Raw genomic sequence first — 24,313 nt, forward strand, 5'->3', positions numbered from 1 at the left:
ATTGAGGCACACGCCGTTTTTCTGCCTAATCTCCTCGCAGTCACACCTCGCGCTGTATTCTCATTGGCTGCGTCATTGAGTCGTCCAATAGGGGAAAACCGCGGTTAGTTGAGCGAAGAGAAACACCACGGCAACACGGAAGCGCAGCGACGCTGTGATTTCTTTTCTCAAATAAAGTGATGTTATGGGGGTATGAAAATGGGCTGTTACATTTATAGTGAAGTTAAAATATTAAATTAACACTAAGTGTAATGAATTAACAGCTACAGTGTTGAATTTCATTTTTATAGCGTTTAACTCATTCGTGTCATTATTAAAACAGCACACAAAGGGTTTTAGCAGGTATATAACAATATTTGAATAAAAAAATGTATTAACACTCATAAACACCATATATATATATATATATATATATATATATATATATATATATATATATATATATATATATATATATATATATATATATATAAAAGCACAACGTAGGTCATGTTTAACACTCTATGTAGTGCACTATAGGTCCGATAAGGAGTCATTTGTTATTCAGCCATCGTATAATAGGGTTTAAATACTCTTGCCGCAGTCATTTGTGGGTCTTGTAGTTTAAAACCTTGCCATTTCTGCACTTCATACGCCAATTCAAAGAGTATAAAAACTACATTTTCCATGAGGCCATGTACCTCAGACAGGCTTTGTGTTAAATAGATAAAGCACAGGTGGTGAGTTTATCACACGGTTTATTCCTCATTAAAGCTAGATAGATTTATTTCAGTGTTGTCTTACTGTAAATTAACTGTCAGTAGAGTTTGTTTAATGTATTTAAACTCGCGCAGGTCGCATTAAGCAAATTAAGTATAATCATGTCATCATCATAAATTATAATGTCATTTTTGCTGTCGTTTGAGGATTTTTTTAGTTTCTGTCCTCAGCGATGGAAAACGACAAGTCGATTCATCAGAGAAGATTTGAAGCAGCTGTCAAAGTGATGAGGACTTTTCCTGCAGATGGTAATAACGATTTATTACATGTTATTATCTTGTAATGATGGGGTTAGCTGTTCAATTAAACATTTATACTACTACTACTACTACTACTACTAGTAATAATAATAATAATAATAATAATAATAATAATAATAATACATTGATTAATACATTGATTAACTGCAGGAGTTTCCATCGTATCTGTTATTTTGTTATTTTGCAAAACATCCCAAAAAGTAGAACACACAAACTCCCATTTTAAGAAGGCTTTCTGATATTTGAGCGTTCATACAGTATTTTTTATTCTCTGTGGCTTTGAGATTCATCATGCATTAGCCATTACCCATAATGCACTAGGAAACACTGAGACATGGCTGTGAGTCAGAAATGTAGGACTGAAGCTCACTGATAAACTGCACATGCATCTGTAACAAAACAGCGCACATTGTAATGTCTCAGGTGCCTTTGTGCCGTCTGATGACATGCTGATAAGGTTTTACACCTACCACAAACAAGCCACAGTCGGAGCCTGCAACACCACCGGACCCTGCGGCCGAGATGCCCTGAGTAAAGCCAAGTGGTGAGTGTAACAGCATCAACGTTCGTCAGCAAGATTTATATTGCAGAAATGTTAATTTTATAATTCATATTGCACAATGAAATAACGTTGAGAGGACTGTAACACTTAGGAAAATGAAAATGTGTGTGTGTGTGTGTGTGTGTGTGTGTATATATATATATATATATATATATATATATATATATATATATATATATATATATATATATATAGGGAGGCCTGGAAAGTGTTAGGTAACATGTCCAAGGAAGAAGCCATGAAGGCGTACATTGAGGAGATTCTGCTGGTGAGTTGCTTCATTCCAGTCGTGTATGTTTGCAGAATCGACTCTTTCAGGATCATTCTCTTCCATTGGTTAGATTTTGGAGATGATTCCCGTGACTGAGGAGGTGTCCGAGCTGCTGGACGTGCTCGAACCGTTTTACGAAGTGGTGGAGGACGAGGACGAAGATAATGACATGACCAGCAAACCTGTGACATCGGTGTTCTCAGGTGTCGTTTAAAATTTACCAAGTAATTGTGTACAGCAGTTACAGAGAAAGAAACAATAAACAGAAAGAAACAAAAATGAATCAAAAATAAAATATTGTAGAATAATGCAACAAATAGTAGCAGTGACAGAAAAAGAAAATATGTAAAAATATATAATAATATAATTTGAATAATAAAAAATAGAATAAAAGTACAATAATGAAATAATAAACACAATTAAAATAATAGAAAAAGTAAAAAAAATACTTTAGTTAGTTAAATAGCCTGCAAAGTCATTTTGTATATAACGGTTCCTCAAAGTAATAAAATATAATAAAATACTAATAGTAACCTGTAAGTTTGCATTTTTTGAATCAGGAAGCAGTGACAAACGGAGAGGAAGTTCCGTAGAAGATGTAGATGATGACATGGAGGAGGACGGCGATGCTGAAGGTAAACTTTTTACATTTATTCTTTCTGCCGCTACTTTTTATATCAGTCTCAGTGAAGGAGGCATGGCCTCTTTATCAGTGTCAATGAAAGAGGTGTGGCCTCTTTATCAGTCTCAATTAAGGAGGCATGGCCTCTTTATCAATCTCAGTGAAGGAGGCATGGCCTATCTGTGTGTCAGTCTCAGTAAAAGCTACTTAAAATTACATTAAATCATTGTGTTGGTATTAATCATATTAATCAGCTGTATTAATACCCAGAAGATGTATTTGTTTGTTTTCTTTCTCATGTTTTCTCCTCTATAATTCTCCTGCGGTAATTATGGATTATCATATCATGTTTATTGTACAGATGTGACGGGGCTAAGGGTAGCTAACAGAGCTGAGAGAGGAGGATCTCCGGGATGTAACGGCAGTGTCTCCTCTCTCACTAAAAGCACACACAGCTCCCTAAATACGGACGACGAAGAGGAGGAGCTGGAGTGCAGCTGCGAGACAAGCCGCGAGACGAGCCACAAGATGAGTCGCAAGACGAACCGCGAGACTCCAGATTGCTTTCTTCAACTCCTCACTGATGGTATTGCAGGATGAACACGAGACATAAATGCATTAATCACCCTGTCATGGGAAAGTGGGTGGTGCTAAGTGATGATGTCACTGATGATGTCAGATTGCCTTACAGATGGCAGTGATGTCAGTGAGCCGGAACAGACGAGCGAGGTGTATGATGACTCTGTGAGAGCTAAAGAGGTACAAACACACCATCATTCAGTTCGTCATCACTTGGTGAATAAAGTTTTAAGATTTAGGAGCTGGGTTTGACATTATCATCCCCACAACCGGATTTGTGGACTTATTCCTACTTACGGAAAAACTGTTTTCTATATACATGCAACGGGGAAAAAATCTTAGATAAAAACAGTCAAAACAATTGTTTTCTCTCTCAGCACAGAGCAAGTAGGGGTGTGGTCTAAAGATTGTGGGTGGAGCTTGTGTGTTAGAAGTGGTTTGGTGTTATATGCCATAATGGGCCATGTCCTAGATGGTCAGACAGATTACTAGATATTTCCATGACTCTCCTTATGCAGCGAGTGTCTTCCAGTTCTGTCATTTGAGAAATGTGTAAAAGCTTGCACGCCCTTACCACAAAACCAAACAACGTTCTTTTAATCAAGACATTTTAATGTATTCAGTTTCACAGACATTCCCTTCATGATTATATAATTACATCAGCAATTCAGAAGTTTGCACCCCCGCTTCTTTCTCCACATTTCTAAATGCGATATGAACATTCTCTAATAAATTCTGTAATCCACATTTGCCTTGAGATATCGTCTTGTTGCAGAATACACCCATGTTACATTTTTTTTCAATTGTGAAATTCTACTTTGGGCAAATAAAATGAAAAATAGTGGCACATTTTTGCTTTCCTTCCATTCAAAACCCATGGTGGATACAAATTTTGCGCTCAGCAGTACTAGGGAAAGAGCTGAGGTCGGCCATGTAAATGATTAACTTGTTCTCCTCAGGGTCTTAGTGCTGTACATGTTGGAAAAAATGATTCATTTAAATAGTATTACTATTTTAAATACCGAACAACCAAATTCAGTATGTGTGTCATTTTATGGGATTTTCTAGAAACCGTAGATGTTTCTGTAATCAGGTTTTATCTACTGTAGTATACGTTGATGATCGACGCATGTCCTTTAGTGTTGTGCTTTGGCTTTAAAGTTTAATTCCAGCAGTTATGCCACATATATCCCAGCAAATTCAGCCCCTGACATTTTGGATGAGACATACCTGAGCATGTGTTGTTTAATCTTCAAAATTTGCTTGAAGGCCCCAGCGAGGATTGAACTCGCGACCCCTGGTTTACAAGACCAGTGCTCTAACCACTGAGCTATGGAGCCTTGTATAAGCTGGTTTGAGCTGAGGACCATGAAGAACGTGTCACACCCTCAATGCTTACTTACATACAGGATGAAGAGAATGTGTTTGCATTCCAGGGTGTTCACCTCCTGTTATTTATAAGAACTTGGAGTTCATCCAACAAGCACTCTCCTGACTGGTCCAGGTCCAAAGTGGAAGGAAGTAGTGATGTCTTAACTCACTTCAGTGCTCAGATTCTTTTGTACTCTGGAATCAAACTATATGATTGATACACCTTTTCTATATTATTACGTATACTTGTATACACACGTGTATACAAAAGCGTATTTACATGAATTAAAAACACGGCAAACTTGATATAACCTACAAAGAAATGTCCAATCTGATTGACTAACAGCATCTGTGGAGGATTTCATGTCTTCCACATGACCAGAATGATGAATGTATGTATATTAATGCATTAATAAATATGCAATGCTGGCGGTTTGTATGTAAATTATTGGTCAGTGTAAATAGTTAATTTACGCCCTGCAGCCTGAATAATGAGTGAACTCATTTAAATTTTATGCCTCAGTTTCTCAATACCTTCAAAATGATGGTTTAATAGTTGGTGTCGAAATACCAGGATAAAATATTCATTTTATACAGTTACTGATGAAAACATGACAAAAAGAGGAGAAATTAAACAGAAGCAGTTGTGCAGGATGAGAAATAAATCAGCGCTCAATACAACAAATTGTTCTGTTTATTATTTTTTATCCAGTGTTTTTCGGCATGTAGGGGTCACGTTCTGTGCCACATAACCAATCAGCAATGAGCTTTGTTCTTAGCCCCGTCCCCTTGAGTGTCTTTCGTTAACGTTTAAGCAGGCGTTAAGCAGCACACAGCTGGAAAGTTGGTGCTGGATTGAAACAGCAGTCCACAGTCCAGATTGTGGTTATTTACGTAGTGTTTATTTTTCCCAGCAGTGGTATAAACCCGAGTGTGTGCTCCTCTCCTCTCCCCAGGGTTCAGGAGGCCTCAGAGCAGCTGCAGCTCAAGCCAAAAAGCCGGAGGGGCGAGGGGGAAACACAGAGGATGAGGGTGTGAGTCAGGATGGAAAACCACAGGGAGCAGCACTTCCCCCCCTCTGCACAGCGGCACATGGACCGGTCCAATCTGTCATCCTGTCAGCTGGGGGAGGAAGAGGCGAGAGATTTACTTTAATATCCGGTATTTAACCTACCACGCCGTGTAACTGAACAAAACAGAAGAGTTAATATCTCGTGCACTTGATTTCGCACCCTAAATAGAGCCCTAGGCTGCTAGACTAGATTAAATATGCACTGGGAAATCACTACACCACTGCAAATTACCCAATATATACCCAAATTACATTATGACTTATACTCCAAGTGCACTACTAAATGTTTTAAACTGCCTTAAATGCTGAAGCAGTATGTCTACGTTAAAAATAAGATCAAATGGGCAAACTACTGTAACTGCTCAATTAGTACAGCTACTGAAAATATACAAATAAATGTCCAAACTACTGTAATTGTTCAAATAGCATGCCTCCCATAAATATGCTAACAAATGGGCAACCAAAAGTGATTGTTCAAATAACACACGCAAACTGCCATAACTTCTGTGCCACACGTACTGTATACAAACAGACAAACTACCGTAATTGTTCAAAAAACATGTCTACCGTAAACACACTAACGAATGTACCGATGTACAAACGTTACGAATTTTGTGCTTCCTTTTGCGGAAGTTTTTTCTGTATATAATAACAGTTTGTGTAAATGTCCTCTTCTCCTTCAGGGTGTAAGTTAGGAGGAGAGTCTGTCGCTCCTTCCAGTAATATCATGGCACTGCTGAATAATGGTAGAGACATCGAGCGTGTGGTGATAGATCCGGTGAACACACAGATTGTTGTGGCTTTGTCACGGCTACAGGACGACATGCGGAGCGTGTTAGCGAGGCTGAACACACTGGAGGCTCGGGCTGTGTTTCAGGTGAGGAAGATCTTATTTTTATACTCTCTCTCTCTCTCTCTCTCTCTCTCTATATATATATATATATACTGTATATCACACCGCTGTTGAGTTCTGCATTCTGATTGGTCAGAGAGTGTTGATTAATTTTGTGGTTAACATCTATAACATCTGTGTCTTTTATAATATTAAAATATAGTAATAATAAATAAAACAATGTTTCCGTGTGTCTAGCAGAACCGAGTTTTCCTGTGGCGTTCTGATCATTTTATTTGAAATCAGACTGCAGAGTCATTAATGAGGAGACAGTGATCTCTGCTGGTGAGAGAAGGAGAAATCCTGATTAAACTGTGTGATGTTCTTCCCAGGTTGAAAGGATTGCTCTCCGCTCTGAGCCTCATTTAGTTCTGGTTAACAAGGTAAGTGTAAGCAAGAGAAGGAAAATTGGTGCATGACTTCTTTTTTTTTCTTTAAACATCTTCAGTTTATTAAACCTGTCTTATTTACTAGCTACTTCCCATGTGTCCATCAGTCATCTCCCAAATCTCAGTGGCATTTCTACTCGTCTGGCCTTTTGTAGCGCACTTCTTAGCTCAGCTTTACCTTAAAAGGAAAAGGTTTGTGCAACACATAAGTATATTGTAGATTTGAAACAATGTGAATTTGGTGTTCACAGATTAAAAATCTATGAAATTTCTATGTACTGAAAGGATATGCAGTGAAATAAAGCTGATGTGAAGTGTACACTCGCGTGTGCAGCTCAGCTCACCCAGGCTGCTTTCTCACTTTCAGGAAGATGAAGCTATAAAGCCGTCTACGATGCAGACGAACAGAACTCAACTGAAATATTAACTCCACCAGAAACGTCTATGAACATCACCATGACTGTGCGCCGGTCCCGTTAGTGCCCTGTCACCATCACTACACTGGAAGTCTGAGGGATTGAGTCGGTTTAGAGGTCTAGGTTTAGCCCTGCTAAAAAAAACCCCCACACACAATAGAAACCCTCATAGAATTTGTAATGGTTATAATAGAAATTGTATTGGTTTTAATGTAAACTGTAATGGTCCCTGTGGGTCCCTACAGGTAATTTGTAGCCTTCTGTTGGTGGCATGTTATGCCTAGTGGATACCATTAAGGACCAATAGAACTCCTTTGAATACCTTGGTAATGGTTTTAATGCTTAACAGCTGATGGTTTGTAATGGTATTTGTAGTGGATACCATTAGAATTTCTGTGATGGTTTCTATTGTTTTTTTGTTTGTTTGTTTTCAGCAGGACAACCAAGCAGAAAAAGAATCTGATGGAAAATGATCATTCAAATTATAATTTGAATTGTATAAAATTGATAAGTTCTTGAATGATGTACATGTAGTAACACAGATTATGTAAAAGTGGTGGTAACTTGAACGATGCACCATTAAGACACAATTTCCCTTTTTAAAACAAAGTACAAACTGTTTCAAACGTAACAGAAGTAATAAAAAAAAAACTTAATATCTAAAATATTTAACGTTTCATGTGCTACAACTGGGTTTTATACAGCAGCTCCTTTCCTCTGCAAGCTAGTAAGCAAGCTAGCTAAATGTCATGCTAGCTCATTAGCAGTTATGTCATTAGCCTTTAGAGAACTTTAAAAAATAATACTAAGTTTCATATATGCATTCTGTATTTATTATTAGAGTTTACAGAATAATTTATCTATATTTATACATCAGTGACACTTTGTGTGTACTGAATAAACAACTTTCTGAGAAAAAAATCCATTCACTTTGTCATTCGTTTGCTAATTCTTCCTGAAGCAAACATTTATTTTGAGTTTAATCTTTCTGTACGCTAAAATATTAATATTTGTCCATGTATATGTTTTTTTTTAAACAAAAATAATCGGGAAGCTTAGTGGAGAACGTTTTGAAACAAAACCTCTCGTTTAGTTTAATACGGAACCTTAGAAGTAGGCTCGTGTTTCCGTCCAGTGCGTTTTAGATTGAGCACCCTAACAGATAGGCGCGTGGTGCTCGCGTTTTCAAGAGTTTTCTTTCTACTTAGAAAGTGCTGACAGGGAAAAATATCGCGATGGACGAAGAAAGTCGAGCAGCAGCTGGATCGAATTGGATCACACAGCATCCCGTGGTGAGGCGGGGTGATGATGATGTCGACGTCAATGCTATCTTTCTTTCTCTCTCTCTTTCTTTCTTTCAAAGAATTTCCCAAATTATGTGCTCATTTTATATAAAGTCACTTTGTCATTTATAAGAAATATTACTGCTTGAAGAAAAAAAAGCTCGGATTATTGTTAGGCTGGTAACATGCTAATTTGCATAAAGTAGAAAAAAAACCCTATATTAATATGCATATAGGGTGGGGCAATATGACGATATAATATCAGTACTGTGATTAAACTGATGTCATAGTTCGCTTTTCTGAGGTATTATTTCAATGCAGAAAAACATTAAATGATTTTTTGGTCAGTGCTGTATTTTCGTTATTCCTGTGAGAAGGTGGCAGTTATGTGCCTCGCTGACGTCACAGGGGGATTTTGTTATTGTTAGCGCAGGTTTAATAGAGAAAAATTGTGAAACATAAGTGTAGGCAGCAGAGGGTGTTAAACATCACACTCCTCTATGGTAGCTGTATCGATGATAATGTCGCATAATATGTAGCGTTTTATTACACAAACGATTTGTTGATCTCTTGTTTAGTACCAAGACCTGCTGAATCTGGGCGTAGATGACAGCACGCAGGTTTACGGAGCGTTCCTGGTTTACCTCGACTTGACCGAAGGTGAGAGATTGCGGGTGCTGTACTGTACTGTACGACGGCCCAGTTTGGCGAATTTCCTTCTTGTGCTTACACACACATTTACCAAAGCTTTCATCGACTTCATCTTTTCTACAGACCGTTCAAAAAGCGCTGTGACCGCAAACACAGGATGAAATTGTCTGGAATAGCGACATTTACCTCAGATGTGTTGGAAAGTTCCTAAGAAAAGGCTGTGTAAATTAAATCGCACTGTAATTACATTAGCATTAACCATTCCAGCAAAATTCCACCACACTGAGGAACATCGCTGTTTCTAAGTAACCGGAAAATATTGCTGCGCAAAAAGAGGGATTGCTGGTGAAAGTGAGGCTAACTACCACACAGTGGTCAAATCCTGTATACAAAAAGTTCTAAGGTTACAACGATGACGAAAATGAGATGAAAACATCAAGCACGTTGACATTTTCCCCAGATGTGTTGGTAAATTATTTAGAAAAGGCTTCGTATGACTAAAATGACACCTTGATTACATTAGCATTAACGATAAGCGCATGTCGTCATATTGAGAAACACCAACACTGTTGTACAACTCATGAACTCATTAGGACACTGTTGCTAGGCAACTGTATAGCATTACTGGGAAGCATTCCTGCACGCCATCTTTTCAGACCGTGTAAAGGTGCAGCGATTATGAAAATAACATGAAAACGTCAACATTTTCCTCAAATTTGTTGGAAAATTTGATTCTGAAGCATTTCCTGTGTTGCAGTTCGGCGTTGGACGAGTGTGGTCGCAGTGCCGAGTCCTGAACTGCAGGCTGTTCTGCTGGAAGGTTGTGAAAAAGAAGGCGGGGAGGTTCAGGTGGTTTATCCACTTCCTGCTCACAGAAGTGTCAGTCACAGAGAGTGAGTGAACATGGAGAATGCTCATGCCTCCACGCAGCCACAGTTAAAGCAGGTTTTGAGACTAAATATTGTTTAGTTAAGCTAGCTAACAGGGTAATTCGCATTATTAGTGTTAACACAGCGTTATGCTAAGGCTGCTAAGTGTGCAAGTTGTTACAGCTACAGTTGTACACTGTGGATGTTTTAGATATTCTAGAAATGTTTCCTATAAATGTTTACCAATTATACAAGACAAAGATTATATCAATTTAATTCTTAAAAACTTATACATCATTTTTAACATTTGACAAATTATGCTAGAAAATGTGATAAACTTAGCACTTAAAGATTCATTTAAATATGCTATTTGTAGTCTTTATCTCATTGTTTGACATTTTTAAGAAAATTCAGAAAATTTTGTGGGTTTTTTTCCTCTCATGCCAGTTTTTACATTACAGTTCTACAGGGAAAAATAATTGACTGCAGTGATGTCAAGTTTGCTTGGTTAAAACCTGAAGTATACTTGCAAAGCATTGTGGGAAATGGGAATTAATGTTCATGTTTGACCCCGGGTCGTGATGTCACTCTTTACGTAGCTTTAAGAACCTTTAGATAACACCGCTATGAATTCTTACGCAGCGTTTTTAAAGAAAAATTAAAATCAGTTACTTGATGTTTCTGATGATAATCGCACATGGTCTTATAACGACCCCACCTCCTTGTGTTTCTCTCAGTTTGAGGTGCATTCTGGGTCGTGGAACCCGCATGCTCCTTTGTGCAGTGGCGTCGGATTCCACGCTGGTGTATCAGCGGCTGAGCGATGGCCTGATGACCCCTGACCCCCCTGTGGACGTCAGAGACCTGGGACGCCGCCAGCACCGCAAACGCAGACTCCAAACGTGACATTTATAAATGGTGAGTTTGTGCATATTTACCATTTAAGGTCTGTTACGAATTCTAGAAGAAAATTGTGCTCTAAAATTGTATTAAACTTCAGGAGGAAATTGTAAAGAAATGTAAATCTTGATATAAATGTTCCAATCGTTGCACAGATTTTCACATCCTAGAAAATGTTTAAAAATGCTTATTTTGCAGTCTAAACATTACACATTCTAACAAAAAAACCCAAAGGATTGGATAGGATTACTAATGTTTTTACAGACTCAGTGTGTTTTATTTTATATTTTTATTCATTTTATAGAATTGATAGCTTACATTCTAGAAAATGTGGAAATTTCTTGAGCCCATGAGGGGGGAAAAAAGAGACAGAACGTAGAGATAGAAGATTTTCTATGAAGTCTATTTACAGATATTCTGCATATTTTACATGTATTCGAGAAATCTGTGATTAATGTGTGATTTTTACGTTCAGAGTTAAGTTTTAAAATTTATTTGATTTTTTCCCCCCATATTTTTAAAGGTAGCTATTTATAGTAGTTTCTTTTTTTAAGGCTGTAAATTTCAAATTCACTTAATGAATTAAGATTTATGAAATATAATATGAACTCAGTATTTCATTACCTGCAGAGAAAATGATATCAAAATAAAACCGTATGTAAAATAAATCAAATTAAAACAAACAAACAAAAAAACGAAGGGGAAAACTACATCAGCAACACGGTTACTCATGATTTCTCCCTTGTGGAATAATTTGGCATAAATGTTGAGCAATTCATTATTATACACATGGTATGAGTTATTAGAAGATTTTTAAAAAAGAAAAGAAAAAAGTGAAAAGCAGAGAGATTTGTGCAAGTGTTTATGGTTTTCTTGCTCGAGTCAGATTGACATTTGTTTCCTGACTCCCGCTCAGCTCTCGCGCTCGATTCCATAAATCCATTTCGTCTTAAACATTCTGTACTCAACTGAGAGAAACCCTCGAGCGTTTACTGTCTTAAAGCTGTGCGAGATTTATTTCATCCAGGACGAGACATGGTTAGTAACCCAGCCACTTTCTTGCTCATTCTTGCGAGGCATGTACTCTGAGGCATGTGCCGATATTACGGTTACACCAAATAACTATGTAACATTTTATCATTAAGACGCTATTACAATGTTATCAACCCTCGCTAGAACTACGCAGCATTCACGTAACGTTGTCATTTCTCAACTTTTGGTTTGTCAATTATTAAAATGTTTCAGGTTTTGTAAAACCTCCTCATGTCTCGCTAATAGTAAAGTATATGCACAAAGCTAGTCAATATTAATAATTATATCCCATAACAAAGCAATTTCTAGCTAATTTCCAAGAATGTCAGCAGAGAAAATGAGAAAATATGACTCGGCAAAACTACTAAGCTAGCTAGCATTAGAAAATAGGACTCAACATTTCTGGGTATGTACATCTGATTTATCTATGACCAAAAAAAACAACCCAGGACTTTTGGTTTCTGTATATGAGTTATGTAATCGTGTCTACGTGAAACACCAAATAAGCATATATCTAGCTTAAAAAAGATTATAAACAAAGCCAGCTAGTGCTGCGAGCTAACTGCCCAAAAGTAGATTGGTAACAAGCTGTTTAGCTAACAAGAGAAAAATCTAGCTAACATTAGCAAATATCCAAAAACAGCGTCCGAGAAGATCCCGGATTTAAATTAACGTTGCAAAATTGGTTTTCCACAGTAACGCTAGCTAGCTAACATTTAGGAAAATACTATGATACCGTTAGCCAGATTAGTAACATTAGGAAATATCCATACGCTTGTTGTGTAGGTTGTGTGTAACACTAGCTACAATTCGCTGAGAGAAAAGATGAGTTTATTGGTTTATTATAAAAAGTTTTATTGTTATTTGGTTTTGGGACAGGGTTGGATTCAAACAGAGCACTTTTATACTATGATACACCGAAAACCATAACATCCTTCTTTTTTTAATGACACTTTTATACAGTTGTAGACGTGATTTACGATTTTATCTGCACATGCCCACTGACTGCGTCGGGCAACTCGAGTCTGTTAGGCTGCTTTCGCGCTTAGTGTTAACTTATTTTCCCCTCTCGATTTCCAGCATACGTATTACACGTCATTCTGTTTTAACCTCCCGACCAATCAGGCCGCAAGGAAAAACGAAACCTAAAAGGTGGGAAACTCAGACATTTACGACATGTTTAAAACATTCCAAACGTAACATGATAATCGAGAGAGCAAGCTAGGCTAGGCTAGGCAGATGCTAGATAGTAGCTGGGACCGGGAGGAGTGCATTGCTATGGTTATGACCCGTCCCGAGGTGTGAAAGCAGCCTTCAAACCATGTGTTTGGAATTCGAAAGTGTGTGATTGCGGTATGACGTTCGAAACACGAACGACGAAACGTCCTTCTCCGACGACACTCGCAGTCCTGAGCGGGGTTACACTCTAAAAATATCTGGAAAGTTAAAAACAAAACATAACACTTATAGACTTAATGGTGAGAAAATACTTTTCCAACACACACACAAACATATACATACATATATATACACACACACACACACACATATATATATATATATATATATATATATATATATATAATATAAAAATGACTGGAATGTGTGGGATGGAACTAAATTTGTCCTTTGTTTTTGTTTCTTTCGACATGATGGTCTGCAGCTTCCCAGGACGTCTCATCTCCAAGGAAGAAGAAGAAGAAAATGTTCAACAAATGTTTCATTCTGCACGTGCAAGAGATGTAAAGCCACCGAGTCCCCAGACAGTGTTATGTTCATTGCGATCCCTCTCAAAAATGTTGAGAAACTCAAGAGAAAGTCTTAGTGTAAGGCAAGTGCACTGTAACCATGATGACAACACATCCGTCCCACGTCCCCTTTTCTCCTCCCCTCCAGACGGCTTTCGGTGGTCGGAACGCTGAATGTAAACAAGGAGGGCTGGGTGGTGGGGGCGGGGTTGGGGGGTAAACTGGCTCAGCGCTCAGAGGAGAAAAGGAGATGAGGGAAGGAGTGATCATCTCGACGAGGAATAGAGGTACAACAGCGTCAGGTTATGTCACGTCCTCCTCTTCCTCAGAACAGTAGTCGCGTCCCTGAAGGGGGGGGTTAAAAAAAAATTTTTTTTTTTTTTTTAATTCACCAAACATACTGTATTTGTTTGTTAACCTCAGAAATCAGCTGAGGCTGACATTTACCTCTTTACTTTTGTACTGGATCAATAATGCAAGTTTCATGAACATCTAATAGGGAAAAAAAAACTGGTAACACTGAAGCCTGATTTATACTCGTTGTTAACTGCGCATGCACAAGATGGCCACTGAGTACCCTGCTGTCATCTAGTGTGGAGCACCGTCTGATGCCATTTCCTGGTCTGACTAAACAAACTGGCGTCCCGTCTCAAATCGCACACTTGCGTACTAATCATGACGCTTTTCATGTTAAAAGGTCGGTGCTTGAATTTCTAAAACCTCTTTAAACTCGCCAGAAAGGTCTGCTCAAGAGTACCGTTCTGGATATTTCTGAATGTACGGTGTGGGTTTTTGATTTGAGACATGGGTCGTGACGACAGCAAAGCGCCTGCGTGTTTAACGTTTAACTGTGCAGGAAATCGCTACGATATTTTGGCTCCGTCATTCCATCTCGCACCTTGAGATCATGATATAGAACGACGTGTTACTTTGTTTATGTTTAATTAGTTCGCTTTAGAAGTGGTCTACACCCATTACTGTTTCTCATCTGAACAGGGGAAAAAAAAAGTTGGACAGGCCAGGCCCAATAGTGACTTTTGCTTGAACGTAGGGTTTGCCTTTGAACTAGATCGTTCTCCGAAACACTTCTGCAGCCAATCCGGCTTTAGGCCATGCCCCCAACCTGAGCTTTATGCTGGTGTTGAGGAAGGAAGTAATGGACCTGCGACAGGTTTTTATCTCCTTGTGTCAGAAGCCACGTTGTTAGCTAAATCACAGCTCTGCTGCCAACTTGGTGAGCTTGTGAGACGGCTCACCTTTTCAATCTTCTCGTCCAGCATCCTGAAAAACTCCTGCTGGCTTTCTGACGAGTGGATGCTATGTGAAGAGGAATCGCATCATCATCATCATCAAATCAGGGACAGCGTGTTGTATTACACTCTACGCGATACACCACTCACCTTATTTTATTAGTGTTCCCACTGGCCTCTTTGTGTTTGCCCTTGTGCAAAAATGTGCTCTTCTCCTGAAACCACACATACACACCTTCACTTAATACAAACAAACAAAAAAACATTCAAAGAGTGACAAATGAAAACACTGCATTTACCATGCAGACAAGTCACATGCTCTGATAAAGCAGCCAGAACTCAGGAAGAAAGGAATTTGGTGCAGTGTGATGAAGTGGGCGGCACTTGAACTATATGCAAATATGACCGAAGGACGGCTTTGTTCTTCGATTCGACACGAACCCTATTCAGACTGGATTAGTTAAAAAAAAACTTAACTACAAACGGATAAAGTACGACATGATGTTCTCTACTAAATAAAAACTAACGAGTACAAGAGGAATGAAACACTCATATGTGGACATGCAGTTATAGGAAAATAATCACCATGTGGTTACCACGCAGGAATGCCATCACTTGCTGTTTTATTTTACTGTGGTTTATTACCAGTTTAAACGTGTGTGTGTGTGTGTGTGTGTGTGTGTTACCAGGTGCTCCTGGTTGCGCGTGTTCATCCGCTCCTCGTCTCCATGCATGTACTTCACCTTCTCCACTCCTTTCATTTTGTACTCGTCTGAACAGAAACAGCGACAGATTTCATTAAACACTTGACTGCTTTCTAAACTTCATCTTCCATTAGTTTCCTTTCTGGGGAAAAAACTGCAGCTGTTTATATGTTACACAATAAAGTTTCGTATAAAACTCAGCAACTTGATTTCTGCAGAACAAATTGGCCTGGTGTACAGTGGGTGGGGGTTGTGTAAGCTCCACCCACAAACACCCACCTGATAGCTATTTTTCTTAGCTTGTACACATTTTCCATTTCTGTTTACAGGGTCAACTTTTTTCCTTTGTAAAGAAAAAGAAAGAGATTAAATAAAGACCCGCCTCCAGGGGTGGGGCTTATACACTAGACAGTCTAGAAGGCCTTTTATTGGATGATCACGTCCGAAGTCCCATCCAAACTGCCTGCGCTTCTAGAACCATCTGATCTGCGCTCCATAATCAATGTGCAACTGATATATGACATTGCATCATGTTTAAATACTCACTGGGAGGGGAACACTAGCATCTTACAACCATCTACACTAGCTAAATAAATCACCCCCCCCACCAAAATTTTGCTGTTACCGTGGTAACTTGGTTAACATTCACCTGAGACATCTACAATGTCAATCAGGCAACCTGGTTCTGGTCACGTTCATTGACCAATTGTATCATATCGGACTCTCTGATCCGTCACGTAAGTCAGAAAACTGAGTGAGTGAGAGAGAGAGGTGTTCCCGACCTGAAGAGAAGGCATCTCCATTGCTGTGGGCTTTGTCCCGATCATCCTCATCTCCAGGAACGGACGACAACTGCTTGGCCGAGGCACAGCCCATCACTCACTCACACCCTCCTCTCTTTCCAACATGGTACAGTCGTCCACACCTGCAGAGAGAGAGGAGGATAAGTGAGAAGAGGAATAAACTAGTTTTGCCTACACAACCCAACATTACATGTAACTACAAATGGATAAAAAAGCATGACTTAAGTTTATTGTCACTGTGGTGCAAGAGGAATGAAACACCATGACTCATCTGTGGACTTTCAGTCTGGTGCAAAAGTTTGCACACCCTCAGAACAAATAAGACTTTCATTTACAGCCGCGAGATTTTTTTTTTCCTCCTTTAAAAAAGATCAAATAATAATAAGATTTATCATCAAATTATTGCTAACTGATTCCTCTGGAAGCTGAAGGTTTTGACAGCAGATGAGGAAATTTTACAAACTTTGTGCATTCTGGTGTAATTTCGTCGTGTTTTGAGAGTTTGTTTACGTGGCCGAACCCCAAACCGCCAACTATTAAACACACAGTGCACTAGGTAGTGCGTTAGACGTCATGACGTCACACACTGTTCGATTCACGCCTATAGGGAGCAGGGAGAGATTTGGAGCGGAGCCCAAACCGAAGAATCTCAAACGCAATTTTTCCTTCTCTGAGCCACATGGAAGACATTTCCACACACCGGCGGCTGCTGGAACGAGGCTTCGAAACTAAATGTACAAATAAAATAATAAAATGTTTACACGGAGTCCCTGCCATTAACTAAAATGAAAACAAACCGAGAACCGCGCGGCTGGTGTGGTGTTGTCGTTGTTTCCATTAGCTAATGATAATTAATGGCCTGGCGTTTAACACAAAACACACACAACACTGATATTCAAAAGCAAACCAAAATCCTCCTTAGACTCCCATTCTCTACAGAAATGCAGCTGTTAATGATAACGATGTTAATGTGTGGAGATGTCAGCATGTTGTGTAAGAGAGGCGGCGGTAGGAGAGAAAAAAAAATCTCACACACACACACAATGAAAACAAACCCTCAAGTGTTTTCTTCTTTTACACCCAGATTACAGTAAACACACATTTACATTCTCATTCGTTTCATCCGAGCGAAGTCTTACCTTAGTACAAAACTCAGTGTTTCGGTAGAAATAGTTGCGAGTTGCACAAAAAAAACGTTTTACTGTCCTCCGCGTCCTGCACGTGATACCAGCCGCAGCAGTAGACATTAGAAATCGAAAAGACCCGTCGGACGCGTCCCAAACCTACCTCTGATTTCCTGTGTAGGCGCCCTACACACAGTGTGATGTAACGAGACGCTAAAGCGCTACTTAGCACACTACCTGTTCATTTGGGACCCAGCCAAGCAGAAATTTAAAACGAAAGTGTTCGTTGTTTGTAGTTTCTTTAAAATAATTAAAAAAACTATTCGTATATATATAAAATTATTTAATGTATATATTTCAACTAAAGTAATACATCGTGTATTATTATCACTACTACTGATGTTTGTGAATGATCCGCTAAGTAGATAAAATATTATTTACAATTACTGTCAGTACCGTAAATAAATGAATTAATCAAGTTTAATATAATCTAATAGTATTCTAGTGTAAGATATATAGCTTACATTCTATACATACAATATATTTATTCAAGCCAATATATGTATAAAATCTTTCTAGCTAGCAAAACTATAATAGGAACGTTTGGAATGCCAGAGCGAGCTGGGGATAGAATTGAACACTACACATTTCCGGTAGCGCTGTTTAGTTCCGGTCCTAACTCGGAAAATCGTCTCGGAAATAAACAAAATGCCCAAATTTTGTTCAGTTCAAACAAGTCATAATAGAAAACAGTTTACCAACTTTAATTAAAATATACATATATGTACGTCTGGGTGTGTGAAATGCAAAGTAAGCCAAATTTGAGGAATTTTACGTCCACGTGGCAACCGGAAGTACATAATCAGCTAACGTACTAAAGACAATTTTTTTTACAACTTGGTTAAAACCACATGTACATTAAATAATAATAATAATAAAAATAAACGATACATGTTGATATTTCCTTGTGAAGAAATAGATTTTAAGTAAACTTCTCATTTCCACAAAATGAGAAGAACGTTATAAATTATACTTTAATTTGTATAAACCTTTTCATACTTTAGTTTTATTTTGCAACATGTACCATGACGATTACTTTTTTGTTGTTGTTGTTGTTTAAAAAAAAATAAAAATTATACGTCCTCTTGTTCATTTTACATTCTTAGTTGTTAACATTTAAACAAATAAAAAGCTCAAATAATTGAATGGTCATAGAGATAAATTCATGCAGAACACGTGTGGCAATGTGGGAAGGTCAAACAGCTTCAATGTACAGTGGATGTAAAAGTTTACACACCCCTGTTCAATTCTCAGGATATTGTGATGTTTAAATTCTTATTTATAAAAACAAACAAACAAAAAAAAACAGCCAAAATAAATCACATCAGATCTTCTTCCACCTTTCACTGACAAAGTAACCAACAAGATTCAAATGAAAAACAAAAACGGTATGGGGGGGATCTAATTGCTATGAGAGGAATAAAACACTTGGGGATGAATTGACTTTTATTTAGTTAAAGTTGGAGTGTGTGCTATTTGAAAGCGTTTCTAAATCATGAACACTCGTACCACTTTATAGACACCGTAAACGCTGGGAATTTTAACATCTCCATGGCTCATTTCTTCATTTCATTTAAGGCACCATTTCCATTTTTTCTGACCCTGAAACAAGCTCCACCCCCAGCTGGACCCACTTCTTTTCCTTCAAAGGCAACTCGAGGAATGTATAGTTATACAATTTCAGAGCTGAACTCTGGCATACTTCATCTTCGCACTAATCAAAGTGAGTTTCTAATGATTTTGTTCTTGTTTGTTTTAGACTTTTAAATTTAAATGCCTTTCTCTTTCAATATCACATTCTTTTTTTCCCCCAAATGAGACAATTTCTTGAACAATTACTGTTACCTGACAAAGTATTATAATATGAAAACGTATCAAATATTCTGAAAGTACATACATACATACATACATACATACATACATATAAATAAAAGGACGTTTATATATCAGATAGAAACTCTGCATTACAAACTGCTTTTTTCTGTCCATGACGATGACAAGTTTTATCCTCAAATAAATATTTTCACCTCACAACACAATACCAATGTATAAAAGCTCTAAATGTAACATTCTCCTGTTCACACGTGTGAACTTGGCTGGAATGTGTTGATGGCGTGTTTGTCAATTCTCCACGTCGGTCGTCTGAGTGAAGACCTCGAGCAGCTCCTGATTCCCAGCTCTGACTGTCTCCATGGTTGAAAATCACTACAGCAGATTTAAACCACGAGATCAAAGTCATCTCGCTGGAAAACACACACACACACACACACACACACACACACACACACACACACACAGATAGTTACAGGAGAACAAGTGAGTGCTGATTAAGCAGGTTCATATCTAGATGTTAGGGATGGTGGGTTTAACACGATGAGGCAGTGACTCAAGGACCAAGCAGATATCAGAGACAAACTGCTTTCAAGGACAGAGCAGCTACCTGGGACAGAAAAAACATCTGAGACAGAGCAACTCTTGATAGCCAAGTGACTCTCGAGGACAGAGCGGCTATCAGGGACAGAGTAGCTTTTTGGGACAGAGCAACTCTTGAGGACAGAGCAGAACCAGAGACAAAATGACAACTTGATGCCAAAAACAGAGTGACTACGGGGAACAGAGTGCCAACACGACTCTGGAGAAAGAGCGACTATACAAGTACCACAGACAGGGTGACTACCAAAGACCACGCAACTACAGGAGACAGAGCGACTATATGAATACTGGAGACAGAGCGACCTTCAGGGACAGGGCGACTATTGGGAAGAGCACAACACCAGAGACATAGCGACAACACGACTACTGGAGACTGTGCGACTGTCGGAAACCGAGTGACAACGCGGGTCTGAAAACGGGGTGACTGCAAGGTCCATTTTTATACCATGTGTCCTACCTCCTCATTGTAATTCATGACATGTTGCTTAATCTTGGACGAGTCCACCCAGGTCACAAAGTCCTCCATGTTCCTGTCAGGAGATAAGAGACATTAAAACCACGGAATAATAGCAAATAAAAGCTAATCTAGCAAGTGTAAGCTAACATAGCCTAGCAGGAGAAAGCCAAGTTAGTGAGTGAACATTAATTTAATTTGACTTTTACTCATTATTATTTCTTTACAGCAAAAACATCTGACCTTGTGACCAGAAACGCAGGATCTGTGATGATCTCAGGGCCGACACGAATATCTGGAAATGAGTTAAGGAAACTGGAAACAAAAAACAAACAAAACACAACCCAGCCACACCCGGAGAGATTAATGAACAACTAAACAAAGCTGATGGCATATTAATATTTAATAACTAAGGCTTAGTTTCCTCACAAAGGCTCGGCTCGTTCTAAACAGGTTCTCCTAGTCGGACTTGTACTCGCAGCTAAGACTCACACGTACGTACAATTAAAACTGAATTAGTAGAAGGATACGTCCCTGTTCGATGAAAGTGACTGCGTTCTTCAAGTTCTGAGCCATGCGCAGTTTCAGCATCACCCACGGCAACCGCCTCCTGGAGGGACGTCAAACAGTTCGGAGTTGCAATCACCGGACAAACACATTATCCAAATAAGCATTCAGTCATGCATCATGTAGTAGTGGTGCAATGCATAAAATGTTACTGTTCATATCAAACGTCAACACACAGGTTTGGGGCAGGATACACTTGAGACTCAAGACATTCATGATTACACAGACTGGCATGGAAAACAAAAAACATCCAGCGAGCAGCATTTCTGCCTTCGGACAGGAATGCTACAGTAAGTGAAATAACCACTCTAACCACGTTGAGCAGAAAAGCTTCTCAAAACACACGTCCAAACATTGAGGCGGATGGACTACAGCAGGAGAAGACCACATCGGGTTCCAGGTTCCAGTGCCATCAGCCAAAAACAGGAAGCTACAGCAGGCAAAGTCTCATGTCTGCACCTATCCAGGTTCTCCGACTGGGTGACTGGAACGCTGCTTAAACATGCAGTTATTCTATTCATTTATGATGTTTACGCGTGTGCTGATGTTCCACACGCTGTCTGAATGAAATAAATAAGACAACTCCACGTACCTGCAGAAGGACGACGCAGAGACTTTATCAGCGAGAGCCAGACTCTGTTTGGTGGGGATCAGGCCCACGCTGTAGCTGTTTGTGAAAGACACACTGCATCAGTATGGCCTGTTCCCTTTAACCCCCCCCCCCCCCCCCCAAAGTTATGCCTCACTTATTCCTTTTGAACAAAGGAGATAAAAGAATGAACAGATTTCCTGTATAATAACCGTCCAAAACTATATCCTCATTTTCAGAGCATCAGGTGACCAGGCAAGCCGATGTCAAACACTATGACCAGTCCCTAAGTCAATCAACTGAAACACTGTTGATTATTTTCCTCTAACAGCACACCCCCCCAAGTGTTTTACTTACAACATAATTTTTTAGTTTCTCAAATAGCAACACGTCACATCTTGAACATGTTTATAATTGTTATGGATTTAATGCTTTTCCAAACATCTGCGAAACGAGTTTTTTCCCGTCGGAGCAGCTGTTAGAGAAAATTGACCGACACCTTCTCGACGAGCGTATCTGCATACAGGTAAACAAGTGAGACTGCAAGACGTACAGTTTCTCCAGCAGCTGCGTCGTGCTCTGAGCCCGGAAACCGTCCTTCTCGTCCAGGTCACGGATCTTCCCCGTCAGCTCTCGGATGTTGCGGCTCAGCTTGTTGTACCTACAGGATACGCATCATCACGGTCTGAGTCAACTCACCATAATGAGAAACCACCCATGCCATTAATTTAATCAATTAATTCATGAGTAGTAAGTTATTAATAAAACATAAACACATTATTATAACAGTTGTAATAACAAAAGAATAATCAATCAATTAACAATAATTCTGCACCTTAGAAAAACTGTCTTTTCCATCCATCCATCCATGGATGGATGTCTTTTAAAATAAAGAATTTTTTTTTTAAAAATCGGTCATAACCTTGGATCTTCACTAGTTTGAGTTTTTAAAATGTATTTTTGTACACATTCAATAATACAATATTTGTGTCTGGTTGAGTTATTTTTGTTCTTAAATCTAAATATCGTGGTCCATATCATCCAAGTATCGCGATGCGATTTTATTTGTTCGCCATCACCCAGCTTTAGCACAAAACACACGCAAAGAGGGTTAAACATTTGCCTTCGTTTTTTTTTTTTTTTTTTTTACATTTTGTGTACGAATTACAAATAAATGCATATCTTACACTGTTTAAAGAGTTTAAATATTCTCCTTAAAAAACAAACACCAGTAAACCGTCCCCGTGTTAGCTAGCAACAGTTAGCCGTGTCGGGCTCGCGCACTCACTTGGTGTAATCTTCTCTCTTCTCGATGCGGTATTTCCGCAACACTTTCACCTCGTGCAAATTGTTGTCCACTTCCCAGTTAATAAAATCTACTTTCTTTAAGAGCTTCTGCTCGTGAAATCTTAATTTACGAACCATTTTTAAATTGAAAGTCTTAATAAAAAAACACAACTACCCCCGCGCACGTTTTCTCACAGTATTATGCTTTACGACGCTGCCCCGTTTGTCCTGCGCATGCGTGTTATTTCACGACACTTACGCCGCATTTAGTGGCACTTCCTAATAACTAATAATAAGAGACGGAAAAATTAAACAAATACAATAAAATTGAAGCAGTATTATGTTAAATCACAAGTTGCGATATGCTGTGTTATACTTACTGTTTGTTATCCCTTTTATACAGAACAGATTAAGAGGAAAGCTGTATTTTTATTCTGTTAAACCTTCAAGGTAGATTTTTATTAATTTATTTATTTTTACAAGACACATATGCGTTAGGTTCAGATTTTAATTTCTGGGGAAAAAAAATCAGAGTGGAGTAATAATCTGGATGGTTTATGGAAACAGTAAATCTGCTGCTGTTGCCATATTGAAGGGTTCCTTTCAGGGAAAAATCCTTAAAAATGTAGTTCATGATTCAGGAAGATGGACTATTTTAGTTGTTGAATTTATGGAGGATATTTTTATTTTGGGTAATATGTATGGTTATAATGACAGCCATAGAAACATGATCCTTTCTTTTGTGGAATTTGAAGGACAAATAAATGCCTTCATCAAGACTAAACTAACATTTGGGGGTGAAGGGAACTGTGTAAGTGACTGTCACCCTCAAAGATCCTTAAGAGGCACATATGGAAAATTTAGTAATCTCGGTCTCTGCACTTAAACTGTTGTGACATATGGAGACTAAAAATCCACATCAAATCCAGTTCACTTGGAATAACAATGATTTATCTAAGAGATCCAAGATTGACATTTGGCTCATTTCAAATGATTTACTAGACAGTCAGATGAAACCATCTTAGAACCCTCAGTGTTTTCTGATCATAATATGGTCAGAAACCTTAGTCATTTAAGATCTTAGTCTGATCATAATCTTAGTATTATTTATAAGGAAGCTATCAATTAAATATAAACCTATTTACTGGAAATGAAACAATACAATTTTGAGTGATAAACTCTTCAAAGAAAAAGCCATAAAAATTATAAATGAAAATATGACAAAAGCCAAAAAAGATCAAATATATGGCAAACATTGGGAATATACAAAATTTCAGATCCGTTATATGGCCATCAAAAGAGGAAAATAATTATCTAAGGAAAAAAAAGATAGAAGACAAGATAGAATACTCAAGGAGATCATTTC

General features: G+C 38.5%; 4 protein-coding genes, 1 long non-coding RNA gene and 1 other non-coding gene across 10 annotated transcripts; 2 read left to right on the forward strand and 4 right to left on the reverse strand.

Moving 5' to 3' along the window:
* Window positions 1-706: 706 nt before the first annotated feature.
* Window positions 707-8,293, forward strand: acbd5b (acyl-CoA binding domain containing 5b). 4 transcript variants are annotated; one of them, XM_047156711.2, is made up of 12 exons: window positions 707-1,007; window positions 1,443-1,563; window positions 1,777-1,849; window positions 1,923-2,055; window positions 2,413-2,487; window positions 2,836-3,060; window positions 3,154-3,233; window positions 5,381-5,585; window positions 6,180-6,373; window positions 6,721-6,771; window positions 6,863-6,969; window positions 7,145-8,293. In XM_047156711.2, exons 1-12 carry the CDS (start codon window positions 932-934, stop codon window positions 7,158-7,160), a joined length of 1,356 nt encoding a protein of 451 aa, XP_047012667.1. In that variant the 5' UTR covers window positions 707-931; the 3' UTR covers window positions 7,161-8,293. The 4 variants fall into 4 exon arrangements, with proteins under 4 accessions (XP_047012667.1, XP_017327417.1, XP_017327416.1 ...); XM_017471928.3 differs by having other exon boundaries at window positions 6,885-6,969; XM_017471927.3 differs by having other exon boundaries at window positions 5,381-5,561.
* On the reverse strand, window positions 4,321-4,393 carry trnat-ugu (transfer RNA threonine (anticodon UGU)). Its single transcript has one exon. It is a non-coding gene; the product is annotated as a tRNA-Thr (tRNA).
* LOC124628326 (uncharacterized) lies at window positions 6,839-8,384 on the reverse strand. Its single transcript, XR_006982801.2, has 3 exons — window positions 8,300-8,384; window positions 7,122-7,286; window positions 6,839-6,955 (listed from the first exon to the last, which is right to left on the reverse strand). It is a non-coding gene; the product is annotated as an uncharacterized LOC124628326 (long non-coding RNA).
* On the forward strand, window positions 8,309-13,879 carry tsen15 (TSEN15 tRNA splicing endonuclease subunit). Its single transcript, XM_017471934.3, has 5 exons — window positions 8,309-8,485; window positions 9,055-9,136; window positions 9,885-10,020; window positions 10,734-10,914; window positions 13,592-13,879. Exons 1-4 carry the CDS (start codon window positions 8,429-8,431, stop codon window positions 10,900-10,902), a joined length of 444 nt encoding a protein of 147 aa, XP_017327423.1. The 5' UTR covers window positions 8,309-8,428; the 3' UTR covers window positions 10,903-10,914; window positions 13,592-13,879.
* zgc:55943 (DUF4612 domain-containing protein) lies at window positions 11,948-17,771 on the reverse strand. Of its 2 annotated transcripts, XM_017471936.3 has the most exons (6): window positions 17,573-17,746; window positions 16,413-16,555; window positions 15,613-15,698; window positions 15,077-15,141; window positions 14,933-14,993; window positions 11,948-14,021 (listed from the first exon to the last, which is right to left on the reverse strand). In XM_017471936.3, exons 2-6 carry the CDS (start codon window positions 16,504-16,506, stop codon window positions 13,980-13,982), a joined length of 348 nt encoding a protein of 115 aa, XP_017327425.1. In that variant the 5' UTR covers window positions 16,507-16,555; window positions 17,573-17,746; the 3' UTR covers window positions 11,948-13,979. The 2 variants fall into 2 exon arrangements, with proteins under 2 accessions (XP_017327425.1, XP_017327424.1); XM_017471935.3 differs by lacking the exon at window positions 11,948-14,021 and having other exon boundaries at window positions 14,695-14,993; window positions 17,573-17,771.
* Window positions 17,772-18,680: 909 nt separating this feature from the next.
* On the reverse strand, window positions 18,681-23,169 carry imp3 (IMP U3 small nucleolar ribonucleoprotein 3). The gene is made up of 7 exons (XM_017471933.3): window positions 22,949-23,169; window positions 22,214-22,321; window positions 21,664-21,738; window positions 21,035-21,114; window positions 20,748-20,799; window positions 20,508-20,580; window positions 18,681-19,860 (listed from the first exon to the last, which is right to left on the reverse strand). Exons 1-7 carry the CDS (start codon window positions 23,083-23,085, stop codon window positions 19,834-19,836), a joined length of 552 nt encoding a protein of 183 aa, XP_017327422.1. The 5' UTR covers window positions 23,086-23,169; the 3' UTR covers window positions 18,681-19,833.
* Between the last annotated feature and the right edge of the window lie 1,144 nt (window positions 23,170-24,313).

Source organism: Ictalurus punctatus, chromosome 7 (genome assembly GCF_001660625.3).
Source record: "Ictalurus punctatus breed USDA103 chromosome 7, Coco_2.0, whole genome shotgun sequence".
In the NCBI taxonomy this organism is placed as follows: Eukaryota; Metazoa; Chordata; class Actinopteri; order Siluriformes; family Ictaluridae; genus Ictalurus; species Ictalurus punctatus.